Source organism: Nerophis lumbriciformis, linkage group LG27, assembly GCF_033978685.3.
Source record: "Nerophis lumbriciformis linkage group LG27, RoL_Nlum_v2.1, whole genome shotgun sequence".
Lineage (NCBI taxonomy): Eukaryota > Metazoa > Chordata > Actinopteri > Syngnathiformes > Syngnathidae > Nerophis > Nerophis lumbriciformis.
The window spans coordinates 3828795-3842500 of record NC_084574.2 but is presented as its reverse complement, the minus strand read 5'-3'; the positions used below and the strand labels follow the sequence as shown (position 1 = coordinate 3842500).

Genomic DNA, 13706 nt, shown 5'->3' with positions numbered 1-13706 from the left:
TCCATAGTGGATCTAACATAATAGTGAGAGTCCAGTCCATAATGGATCTAACATAATAGTGAGAGTCCAGTCCATAGTGGATCTAACATAATAGTGAGAGTCCAGTCCATAGTGGATCTAACATAATCGTGAGAGTCCAGTCCATAGTGGATCTAACATAATAGTGTGAGAGTCCAGTCCATAGTGGATCTAACATAATAGTGTGAGAGTCCAGTCCATAGTGGACCTAACATATTAGTGTGAAAGTCCAGTCCATAGTGGATCTAACATAATAGTGAGAGTCCAGTCCATAGTGGATCTAACATAATAGTGAGAGTCCAGTCCATAGTGGATCTAACATAATAGTGTGAAAGTCCAGTCCATAGTGGATCTAACATAATAGTGAGAGTCCAGTCCATAATGGATCTAACATAATAGTGAGAGTCCAGTCCATAGTGGATCTAACATAATAGTGAGAGTCCAGTCCATAGTGGATCTAACATAATAGTGAGAGTCCAGTCCATAGTGGATCTAACATAATAGTGAGAGTCCAGTCCACAGTGGGGCCAGCAGGAGACCATCTCGAGCGGAGACGGGTCAGCAGCACAGAGATGTCCCCAACCGATGCACAGGTCCACCCCGGGTCCCGACTCTGGACATTATCAATTATTTGGATGGATTATTTTTCTTATTTTTTTTTTTAAACCTAATGTTCAAATAAGTTCAAGCAAAATTAGCATTATTATACGAATCAAGTTGTAATATTTATTATGGTTGTGTCAGGCTTGTCCCTGACAGTTTGGTCAAGTTTTAGTTTTTCCTCTGTCATTACTACCTGTCTTAACACTTGTCGTTGTAGCTCTGTCTACTTTTGGTTTCACTCTGCTCATGTCCTAGTTCCTTCGTGTCACAGTAAGTGTTTTTGTTTCTTATCCAAAGTTAGCCTCTGTGCTATTTTAGTTCATTTTGTTCTCCGCCTTGTGCGCGCCTTTTGTTACCCTTTCGTTTGTTGTTTTGCCTTAGTGTTTTATTAAATCATGTTTTCTCGTACAATGCCTTCCGCCTTCTCTGCATCTTGGGGTTCGGCACCTACAAACTCTGACATAATGATCCAGCCAAATTCGAATCTCGCAGAGATGTCCATGGCGGAGAGGCTTAACAAAGCTTTGGACTTAATGGCTAATCTGAAGAAAAGTTCGGCCGCTTTTCAAGCCCTCTGCCTCCCACCCCTGTCGTCTGTGGTCCTATCTGGGGACGTCTGGGATCCGTCCCTTGGGGGAGGGGCTATGAGTAGCAGTGCAGCTGGGGAGGCACAGCTACTTCTCGCCCCAGTGGGTCTGCAAGAGACGGCGCCATCATCTCCGGTGGGTCTGCAACCTACGGCGCCACCATGCAGTCCGGTGGGCCGGCAGACGCCACCATGCAGTCCGGTGGGCCGGCAGACGCCACCATGCAGTCCGGTGGGCCGGCAGACGCCACCATGCACTCCGGTGGTCCGGCAGACGCCACCATGCACTCCGGTGGTCCGGCAGACGCCACCATGCAGTCCGGTGGGCCGGCAGACGCCACCATGCAGTCCGGTGGGCCGGCAGACGCCACCATGCAGTCCGGTGGGCCGGCAGACGCCACCATGCAGTCCGGTGGTCCGGCAGACGCCACCATGCAGTCCGGTGGTCCGGCAGACGCCACCATGCAGTCCGGTGGTCCGGCAGACGCCACCATGCAGTCCGGTGGGCCGGCAGACGCCACCATGCAGTCCGGTGGGCCGGCAGACGCCACCATGCACTCCGGTGGGCCGGCAGACGCCACCATGCACTCCGGTGGGTCTACAACCAACGGCGCCACCATCCTCCTCTCCGGTGGGCCAGCAGCAGACGGCGCCACCATACTCCTCTCCGGTGGGCCAGCAGCAGACGGCGCCACCATCCTCCTCTCCGGTGGGCCAGCAGCAGACGGCGCCACCATCCTCCTCTCCGGTGGGCCAGCAGCAGAGGGCGCCACCATCCTCCTCTCCGGTGGGCCAGCAACAGAGGGCGCCACCATCCTCCTCTCCGGTGGGCCAGCAGCAGACGGCGCCACCATCCTCCTCTCCGGTGGGCCAGCAGCAGACGGCGCCACCATCCTCCTCTCCGGTGGGCCAGCAGCAGACGGCGCCACCATCCTCCTCTCCGGTGGGCCAGCAGCAGAGGGCGCCACCATCCTCTTCTCCGGTGGGCCAGCAGCAGAGGGCGCCACCATCCTCTTCTCCGGTGGGCCAGCAGCAGAGGGCGCCACCATCCTCTTCTCCGGTGGGCCAGCAGCAGAGGGCGCCACCATCCTCTTCTCCGGTGGGCCAGCAGCAGAGGGCGCCACCATCCTCCTCTCCGGTGAGCCAACAGACGCCGCCACCATGCACTCCGGTGGGCCAGCAGAGGGCGCCACCGCCATCCTCCCCGGTGGGCCAGCAGAGGGCGCCACCGCCATCTTCTCCGGTGGGCCAGCAGAGGGCGCCACCGCCATCTTCTCCGGTGGGCCAGCAGAGGGCGCCACCATCTTCTCCGGTGGGCCAGCAGAGGGCGCCACCATCGTCTCCGGTGGGTCCTCCCATGCCGGCGGTCGAGCCGCCTCGCCAATTGCGGCGGCGTTCAACTCGCCGTCGCCACCTAACTCTTCCCCGCTGGTTGCGGGGACACTTGGCCTGGTGGCCCACCTCCTTGTCCTCCCTCCACCCTCCCGTGACTTTGGACTGTTTTTTGGGGGGGGTTCCTAGAACGTCTGGTATCCGTTATAGGAAGGGGGGCTACTGTCAGGCTTGTCCCTGACAGTTTGGTCAAGTTTTAGTTTTTCCTCTGTCATTACTACCTGTCTTAACACTTGTCGTTGTAGCTCTGTCTACTTTTGGTTTCACTCTGCTCATGTCCTAGTTCCTTCGTGTCACAGTAAGTGTTTTTGTTTCTTATCCAAAGTTAGCCTCTGTGCTATTTTAGTTCATTTTGTTCTCCGCCTTGTGCGCGCCTTTTGTTACCCTTTCGTTTGTTGTTTTGCCTTAGTGTTTTATTAAATCATGTTTTCTCGTACAATGCCTTCCGCCTTCTCTGCATCTTGGGGTTCGGCACCTACAAACTCTGACAGGTTGTATCCTTCTAATAGTCATACAATTTTAAGGGAAGTGTTAATAGTAACTATTTTCAAATTTCCCACACAATCTGACATATGCAGTATTAATCTTATCATATCATTAAATGTTTATCAGGGGTGTCCAAACGTTTTCCACCAAGAGATGCATACTGAAAAGTCAAAAAGTGACGGGGGACATTATTTTTTTGGTGTGTAAAAAATGATAAAAACAAATCAGATGTATTTTTGAGACAGAACTTTTGTGTAATTTTATCTTATCAGACAGAAAATAGGCAAATATCACCCTTATTTGAGATATTTAATCTTACTTAGATTTCACTTTTTGCAGTGCAGGTGTCAAACTCAAGGCCCCGGGGGCCACATTGTTTTACGCGGCCCGTAAAAGCCTGGAAGTAGAGTGCATTATTAGAGCACTTCATATTTTCTTACTAAATTTATTCGCTCTTTCAATTTTCCATCCATCCATCCATCTTCTTCCGCTTATCCGAGGTCGGGTCACGGGGGCAGCAGCCTAAGCAGGGAAGCCCAGACTTCCCTCTCCCCAGCAACTTCGTCCAGCTCTTCTTGGGGGACCCCGAGGCGTTCCCAGGCCAGCCGGGAGACATAGTCTTCCCAACGTGTCCTGGGTCTTCCCCGCGGCCTCCTACCGGTCGGACGTGCCCTAAACACCTTCCTAGGGAGGCGTTCGGGTGGCATCCTGACCAGATGCCCGAACCACCTCATCTGGCTCCTCTCCATGTGGAGGAGCAGTGGCTTTACTTTGAGCTCCCCCCGGATGGCAGAGCTTCTCACCCTATCTCTAAGGGAGAGCCCCGCCACCCGGCGGAGTAAACTCATTTCGGCCGCTTGTACCCGTGATCTTGTCCTTTCGGTCATAACCCAAAGCTCATGACCATAGGTGAGGATGGGAACGTAGATCGACCGGTAAATTGAGAGCTTTGCCTTCCGGCTCAGCTCCTTCTTCACCACAACGGATCGATACAGCGTCCGCATTACTGAAGACGCCGCACCGATCCGCCTGTCGATCTCACGATCCACTCTTCCCCCACTCGTGAACAAGACTCCGAGGTACTTGAACTCCTCCACTTGGGGCAAGATCTCCTCCCCAACCCGGAGATGGCACTCCACCCTTTTCCGGGCGAGAACCATGGACTCGGACTTGGAGGTGCTGATTCTCATCCCAGTCGCTTCACACTCGGCTGCGAACCGATCCAGTGAGAGCTGAAGGTCCTGGCCAGATGAAGCCATCAGGACCACATCATCTGCAAAAAGCAGAGACCTAATCCTGCAGCCACCAAATCGGATCCCCTCAACGCCTTGACTGCGCCTAGAAATTCTGTCCATAAAAGTTATGAACAGAATCGGTGACAAAGGGCAGCCTTGGCGGAGTCCAACCCTCACTGGAAACGTGTCCGACTTACTGCCGGCAATGCGGACCAAGCTCTGGCACTGAGCATACAGGGAGCGGACTGCCACAATCAGACAGTCCGATACCCCATACTCCCTGAGCACTCCCCACAGGACTTCCCGAGGGACACGGTCGAATGCCTTCTCCAAGTCCACAAAACACATGTAGACTGGTTGGGCAAACTCCCATGCACCCTCAAGGACCCTGCCGAGAGTATAGAGCTGGTCCACAGTTCCACGACCAGGACGAAAACCACACTGTTCCTCCTGAATCCGAGGTTCGACTATCCGGCGTAGCCTCCTCTCCAGTACACCTGAATAGACCTTACCGGGAAGGCTGAGGAGTGTGATCCCACGATAGTTAGAGCACACCCTCCGGTTCCCCTTCTTAAAGAGAGGAACCACCACCCCGGTCTGCCAATCCAGAGGTACCGCCCCCGATGTCCACGCGACGCTGCAGTATCTTTCAATTTTGACAGAAAAATTGCATGCGATGCATACAACTGTCTTTTAAACTTGAGAACTAACTGAACATGCAAAAAAATATTATACCAACACGAGCTTGTCCAAAGGCATATTGCTGGATAAAAGATTAATAATATAATTGTAAACAAAACAAAAAGAGCAACAATTTGTAATGTAATGCAAAAAAACTCGAAACATTGAATACAACTCAGGTGTGTCCGAACGTCTTCTAGGACCTTTATATTAAGATTTTAAATCCGGCCCGCCGGACGTTCGACATCATTTTTTTAGACTTCCAAACTATCAAATGTGTATTTGTCATTATGATATGCAGTGCTGTTTTTAAGTTACCGTACATCTTGAACTATAAAAGTATTTCAATGGTTGAGTAATATACAAGTTATTACTGTAAGTTATGTCACAAACGAGGCACAAACCAGAGTGGGCGGGGTTTATTTTCAGCGCGGCCAGCCCCAAACGCATGTGTCAGGAACAGATGCGGAAGCAGATTTTTACAATACATTTCTGCATAAAAATGATAATATATCATATTGTAGGTGTTTAATACACTTTGCATTCATATTTCAAGTTGAATGCAAAGCTGGTCTGAAGTAAAAGAGGAGCGACGTTCATATGCTGTTAATATTCAGTGTTTTATCGGTCATAGTTAATATTGTAAATCCCCCTTTATATGTTTTCATGTACATTTTGGGTGTCCCATTCAATAAAAAAAACGTAGAATTCCATTCCGTTTTTTTGAGGTGGTTTGTGATAACTTTTTTTTAGAATTCTATGATACATTGTGACTTTTGGTATTAGCGTTCCTGAAAAAAAAAGGGACCCAAACACACATACTGTACAGCAGATTTTTACACACATATATATATATATATATATATATATATATATATATATTTATTTTTTTTTACACACATACACATTGGCCCCCCCAGACAAATTTGTTCCCTCCATGTGGCCCCCGAGTCAAAATATTTGCCCAGCTCTGTACTAATGCATACTGAAAAGTCAAAGTATGTGGGGGGCCATTTGGATTTTCTACTTATTAAAAAAAAAAAAAACACAAAAAAGAACATTAATAATACATTATTTAAAGATAACATTTAGTGTGAGGTTTGTTTTTTAAGTGAAAGTAGATTATTAGTTATTAGTATCAAAATGTCTTTTTGCTTTTTTATTTATTTATTTAATTTAATTATTTTTTATTTTATTTATTTATTTATTTATTTTTTTGCTCCCAATTTTCTTTATTATTTTCAGTCAGTAAACTTGTCAGCATAATTTAAAAAAAAAAATGCGCCTCACAAAATTTAAATGCAAAAAATTAAGTTACATAAATTCAGTGTAAAAAAAAAAAAAAAAGCCTCCATAGTAAGAATTTGCCAGACGTGGGTCTTGAGTTTGGAAGTGACGAATATTTCTGCACTGATTTTTTTTTAATATGATTTTTTTATACACTGATTTAAAAAACACAGAATTTTTCTCACAATTTTTTTTTTTTTTAATGAAATTGTCAGCAGAATTTTTTTAACCCGGTATTTCTATACACTTAATTGTCTTATTTACACACTGAATTTTTAAACACACAAACTTTGCCCACAATTTTAACTTTTATTTATATTCAATGAAATTGTCAGCATAATTTGATGTAAAAAAAAAAAGAAAATCAGTTCACAAAATTAAAATGCGAAAAAATGTAGATACATAAATTCAGTGTAAAAAAAAAAAAAAAAAATTCGTAATAAAGTCACAAACCGACAAACGTGGGTCTTGAGTTTTGAAGCAACAAATATTTATGCACTGAATTGTTTTACACTGAATTTTCCATCCATCCATTTTCTACCGCTTATTCGCGGGGGGCGCTGGAGTACACTGAATTTTAACAAAGTTAATTTTTAAACACACACTTTTTTCTCACAAATTTGTATTTAATGAAATCGTCAGCAAAAAATGTTTTACCTGGAATTTCTATACACTGATTTTTTTTTTACACTGAATTTTAACAAAGTGAATTTTTTTTTTTATTTATTTTTTTTATTTTAGTTTTTTATTAAATCAACATAAAAAAACACAAGATACACTTTTATTTATTTTTACGTTTTGTATTTACCTGTGTAATAATTCATAGTACACATTATCACTTATACCACAAAGCTGACACTAAGCTTTGTCCTTAAATGTATGTATGTTTAGTATTTTGGATTTTTTTTTTTTTATTTTGTAAAAAAAACAACAACAAAAAACACAAAAAAAGGACATTAATAATACCGTATTTTCCGCACCATAAGGCGCCCTGGGTTATAAGCCGCGCCTTCAATGAACGGCATATTTCAAAACTTTGTCCACCTATAAGACGCCCCGTGTTATAAGCCGCATCTAACTGCGCTAGAGGAATGTCAAAAAAACAGTCAGATAGGTCAGTCAAACTTTAATAATATATTAAAAACCAGCGTGATGTGGGCGCGCATGGAGTCGTATATCAACATGGACGGAGCTGCGTGAAAAAAGCCACCCGGCCTCTTCGCGTAAACTTACCTTAACCACTCGCTCATCTTTTCTTCATCCATCCATCCCTTCGAGTTAGCTTTTATGATGACGCCGGCTGGAAAGGTCTCTTTTGGCAAGGTCTTCCTTTTGAATATCACCATGGGTGGAAGTTTCTGGCCATTAGCATGGCAAGCTAGAACCACAGTGAAGGATGACTTCTCATTCCCTGTGGTGCGAATATTCACCGTACGTGCTCCCGTTGTATCCACAGTGCGGTTCACAGGAATATCAAAAGTCAGTGGAACCTCGTCCATGTTGATAATGTTCTCTGGCCGGATCTTTTTTTCAGCTATCTTGTTTTTACAATATGCACGGAAAGTAGCCAGCTTTTCTTGAAAGTCTTTAGGCAGTTGCTGTGAAATAGTAGTCCGTGTGCGGATGGAGAGATTGCGTCTTTTCATGAACCGGATCCCTGTCGCTTAGTAGGAGCCATTTTGTGGTCTTTACAGATGTAAACACACAAAGGAAATGAAACGTAATATCCGCGCGCTTCTTCTTCTTCTACGCGGGCGGGTGGTTGCTTACAGTAGAAGAAGAAGCGCTTCCTGTTCTATGGGGGCGGGTGCTTACCTTGGCGGTTGCTTGCGTAGAAGAAGAAGCACTTCCTCTTCTACGGGGAAAAAAGATGGCGGCTGTTTACCGTAGTTGCGAGACCGAAACTTTATGAAAATGAATCTTAATATTAATCCATATATAAAGCGCACCGGGTTATAAGCCGCACTGTCAGCTTTTGAGTAAATTTGTGGTTTTTAGGTGCGGCTAATAGTGCGGAAAATACGGTACTTTAAAGATACAATTTTGTGTGAGGTTTGTGTTTTAGGTGAAAGTATATTTTTAGTTATTACATTACAAAATGTCAGCTTTTTCTCATGACATTGTGTCTTTTTGCTCTTTTATTGATTTTTACCGTTTGTATTTGCATGTGTAATAATAATTAGTACACATTGTCATCTATACCACAAAGCTTTGTCCTTAAATGTACGTATGTTTAGCATTTTTTTGCGAAATCAAAACATATCAACATACTTTGACTTTTTATCATGCGGTCCTTGTTGGAAGAAGTTGCAACGCCTCTGTATCATTAACATATTTTTATAGCATTTTTGTATGCTTGTCCCCTTCTATTATGACTTCAAAAGCATGTTCATTATCCATCAATTTGTATGTAAACAATGGAGATCTATAGGGAATTGTGTGATGACACAATGAGGCGATTACATATTATATTTAATAAATATTCACAGTAGCATGCGGTCCTCTGAGAGCAGCCAGAACTGCAATGTGGCCCTCAATGAAAACCAATTGGACACCCCTGTTCTATATGTCGTGTAGACAAACAGCAGCAGTGATCACCTTCTATTCCCTGCACCCTGAGGATGGCGCTAGAGTAAAGGCCATAAGGGAGCCTCTCCTTCATGCTGGGTACGTCCCTCAGGGCATGATTTGGGTTCAGCACATTTCATGGTCATCAAGCTCCAATTTGCCTGGTGAGCCATCTTGTGTTCACAGCTGACTTTTGGGTATTAGGGTTAATGTGGAAATGCAATAAGGGTGCATGTTGTAGAGAAGAACAGAGACACGAGCCCATGCAGACCTCCTGGGGAATTAATGACCGTACTATGCACATTTCTACCAGTCTGCAGTCTTTTATAAAGCGCTGAATCCGCGGGGATGTGACCTGCAGTTGACTTTGAGCCGATAGCGATGTCATACTTCTCTCACCTGTGTCTGTGGAGTAGATCCTGAAGCTCTTGTCCCAGAATCCGCACAGCAGGATGAAGCGATTGTCAGCCGTCACCACGAAACACTGCGAGCTGATCTGGATGCTCTGGTCCAGGAGGTCCGAAATCTGGCGCCGGTGACTCCCTACGTTGCTGGCTGCGGATACATTTCAGTAATAAAAGGTAGAAGACACTCATTTGTATTAAACATTGTGTGTGAAGGCTGGAAGGACGGTCGCCAAGCAACTATATCAAATATTTGTTTTTTTTAATAGAATACAATAGAATAGAAAGTACTTTTTAGATCTCTGGGAGAAATTCAGCACCACAGTTCGCTCACAATAAACATTTTTACATGTGAATAATATAAATACAGTCTGTTATACAGCATTATTCACATGTGAATAATATACATACAGTCTATTATACAGCATTATTCACAAGTGAATAACATAAATACAGTCTATTTACAGCATTATTCACAAGTGAATAACATAAATACAGTCTATTATACAGCATTATTCACAAGTGAATAATATAAATACAGTCTATTATACAGCATTATTCACATGTGAATAATATAAATACAGTCTATTATACAGCATTATTCACATGTGAATAATATAAATACAGTCTATTATACAGCATTATTCACATGTGAATAATGTAAATACAGTCTATTATACAGCATTATTCACAAGTGAATAACATAAATACAGTCTATTATACAGCATTATTCACAAGTGAATAACATAAATACAGTCTATTATACAGCATTATTCACATGTGAATAATATAAATACAGTCTATTATACAGCATTATTCACATGTGAATAATATACATACAGTCTATTATACAGCATTATTCACATGTGAATAATATAAATACAGTCTATTATACAGCATTATTCACAAGTGAATAACATAAATACAGTCTATTATACGGCATTATTCACATGTGAATGATATAAATACAGTCTATTATACCGCATTATTCACATGTGAATAATATAAATACAGTCTATTATACGGCATTATTCACATGTGAATAATATAAATACAGTCTATTATACAGCATTATTCACACGTGAATAACATAAATACAGTCTATTATACAGCATTATTCACATGTGAATAATATAAATACAGTATTATTCACATGTGAATAATGTAAATACAGTCTATTATACAGCATTATTCACATGTGAATAATATAAATACAGTCTATTATACAGCATTATTCACATGTGAATACTATAAATACAGTCTATTAAACAGCATTATTCACATGTGAATAATATAAATACAGTCTATTATACAGCATTATTCACATGTGAATAATGTAAATACAGTCTATTATACAGCATTATTCACATGTGAATAACATAAACACAGTCTATTATACAGCATTATTCACAAGTGAATAACATAAATACAGTCTATTATACAGCATTATTCACATGTGAATAATATAAATACAGTCTATTATACAGCATTATTCACATGTGAATAATATAAATACAGTCTATTATACAGCATTATTCACATGTGAATAATATAAATACAGTCTATTATACAGCATTATTCACATGTGAATACTATAAATACAGTCTATTAAACAGCGTTATTCACATGTGAATAATATAAATACAGTCTATTATACAGCATTATTCACATTTGAATGATATAAATACAGTCTATTATACCGCATGATTCACATGTGAATAATATAAATACAGTCTATTATACAGCATTATTCACATGTGAATAATATAAATACTGTCTATTATACAGCATTATTCACATGTGAATAATATAAATACAGTCTATATTATTCACATGTGAATAATATAAATACAGTCTATTATACAGCATTATTCACAAGTGAATAACATAAATACAGTCTATTATACCGCATTATTCACATGTGAATAATATAAATACAGTCTATTATACCGCATTATTCACATGTGAATAATATAAATACAGTCTATTATACAGCATTATTCACATGTGAATAATATAAATACAGTCTATTATACAGCATTATTCACATGTGAATAATATAAATACAGTCTATATTATTCACATGTGAATAATATAAATACAGTCTATTATACAGCATTATTCACAAGTGAATAACATAAATACAGTCTATTATACCGCATTATTCACATGTGAATAATATAAATACAGTCTATTATACCGCATTATTCACATGTGAATAATATAAATACAGTCTATTATACAGCATTATTCACATGTGAATAACATAAATACAGTCTATTATACAGCATTATTCACAAGTGAATAACATAAATACAGTCTATTATACAGCATTATTCACATGTGAATAATATAAATACAGTCTATTATACAGCATTATTCACATTTGAATGATATAAATACAGTCTATTATACCGCATGATTCACATGTGAATAATATAAATACAGTCTATTATACAGCATTATTCACAAGTGAATAACATAAATACAGTCTATTATACAGCATTATTCACATGTGAATAATATAAATACAGTCTATTATACAGCATTATTCACAAGTGAATAACATAAATACAGTCTATTATACAGCATTATTCACATGTCCGGACTTGACGAAGCTGCAACCGTACGTGACGTCACGTGCAACAAATTTATCAAAATATGGCACTGTTCGATTTTACGTGAATCGATACCCGCTATTACCAACAAAATTCGGTCGGCGTGTATAATAGTACCGAATTCGGCACACATCCCTACCTAGGGCTCCAAGGGCTAATAACCATGTGGTATATAAACGTGCAACAAATTTATCGGAATATGGCACTGTTCGATTTTACGTGAATCGATACCCGTTATTACCAACAAAATTCGGTCGGTGTGTATAATAGTACCGAATTCGGCACACATCCCTACCTAGGGCTCCAAAGGCCTAATAACCATGTGGTACATAAAAATACAAGCAACACAGTACGGGTGCATGTTTAGACAGATGTTCGCCCTTTTGTTTACAGCAATACAGGAGGAGAAAATGCCTGACAGTAAATCTACGAGGGTCACATTCCGACATTGTTTGATTGCATTACGTTGCTAAGACGATCTCAGAAACAACACATAAACCATCAAGAATGTTGTGTTTATGACGGAGGATTTACACGGACACTGTACACACCGTCTGCGGAAAAGCGACATTCTCTCATCCTTAAGTGCGACCTTTCCAATGATGTTCTGTCAAATGATCCGACTATTACGAGAGGACCGGTGTCCGACGTCATGTTTCTCAGTGAGGAAGTCCAGTGCACCTGGAACAACACGTCGAATATTTGACACCTTGTGCAACACTCATCCTCCATTTGCACTCCTTTTGGAATTCGCAGAGTGTAAATGTGGTCGATAAACACACACAAATCTTCTCACTGAACACACTCAAGGTTTGAACTCAAATGTGAGGTAGAAGTAGTAACTACTAATCTGCTGACCCGAGGAGAAAATGCCATCCAACTAAATAGAAACAGCTCACACTCTAAAACAGTTAAATCAATCAATCAATGTTTACTTATAAAGCCCTAAATCACGAGTGTCTCAAAGGGCTGCACAAGCCACAACGACATCCTCGGCTCAGATCCCACATCAGGGCAAGAAAAACTCAACCCGATGGGATGACAATGAGAAACCTTGGAGGGGACCGCAGTTGCGGAACTTTGAAAAATGTCCCATTTATTTCAATGGGATTTTCATGGAAATTTTGGGAAAAGCGGGAATTTTTTGGAAAATTTTAAAAGGCTTGAATGTTCTGAATAATGGTTGGTGTTGGAATTTTTCAAATTGGTCGAGAAATATTGAAGTAGTAACATTTTTATTCGAGAAATGGTATGAAGGAATTCCGGGAAAACCGGGAATTTTTCCAGTTCAAAAAACAACTTAGTTTTTTGTCCTGATTAAGAGGAATGTTTGTACGGGTGGAACGGTTGAAGTGGGTTGAAAAATGTGGAAGGAGTTGTCGCCAGAAAAAAGGGTCAAAAAAGGGTTTGAAAAAAAGGAAATTCCGGGAATTCCTGGACTTTTTTTGAATATGTTGAAGGTGGAATGGTTTGAATCGGTTGAAAATTGTGGGAATTGTGGAAGTTTAAAAAAATTGGGTTTTCAAGTAAATTTGGGAATTTTGGGAAAAGCGGGAATTTTATGGAAAATGTTAAAAGACTTTAATGTTCTGAATAATGGTTGGTGTTGGAATTTTTCAAATTGGTCGAGAAATATTGAAGTAGTAACATTTTTAATTGAGTGTGAAGGAATTCCAGGAATTTTTCCAGTTCAAAAAACAACTTTGTTTTTTGTCCTGATTAAGAAGAATGTTTGGACAGTGGAACGGTTGAAGTGGGTTGAAAAATGTGGAAGGAGTAGTCGCCAGAAAAAAGGGTCAAAAAAAGGTTTGAAAAAAAAGGAAATTCT

General features: G+C 41.1%; 1 protein-coding gene across 8 annotated transcripts in view; it reads right to left on the bottom strand.

Moving 5' to 3' along the window:
- lrba (LPS-responsive vesicle trafficking, beach and anchor containing) overlaps positions 1-13706 on the bottom strand; it is a 778336-nt gene that overhangs the window by 47924 nt on the left and 716706 nt on the right. For all 8 annotated transcript variants that reach the window (XM_061923000.1, XM_061922999.1, XM_061922998.1 and 5 more), the window contains one exon: positions 9256-9411. In XM_061923000.1, the coding sequence (XP_061778984.1) occupies positions 9256-9411 (156 nt within the window). The remainder of the gene's footprint in view (positions 1-9255; positions 9412-13706) is intronic.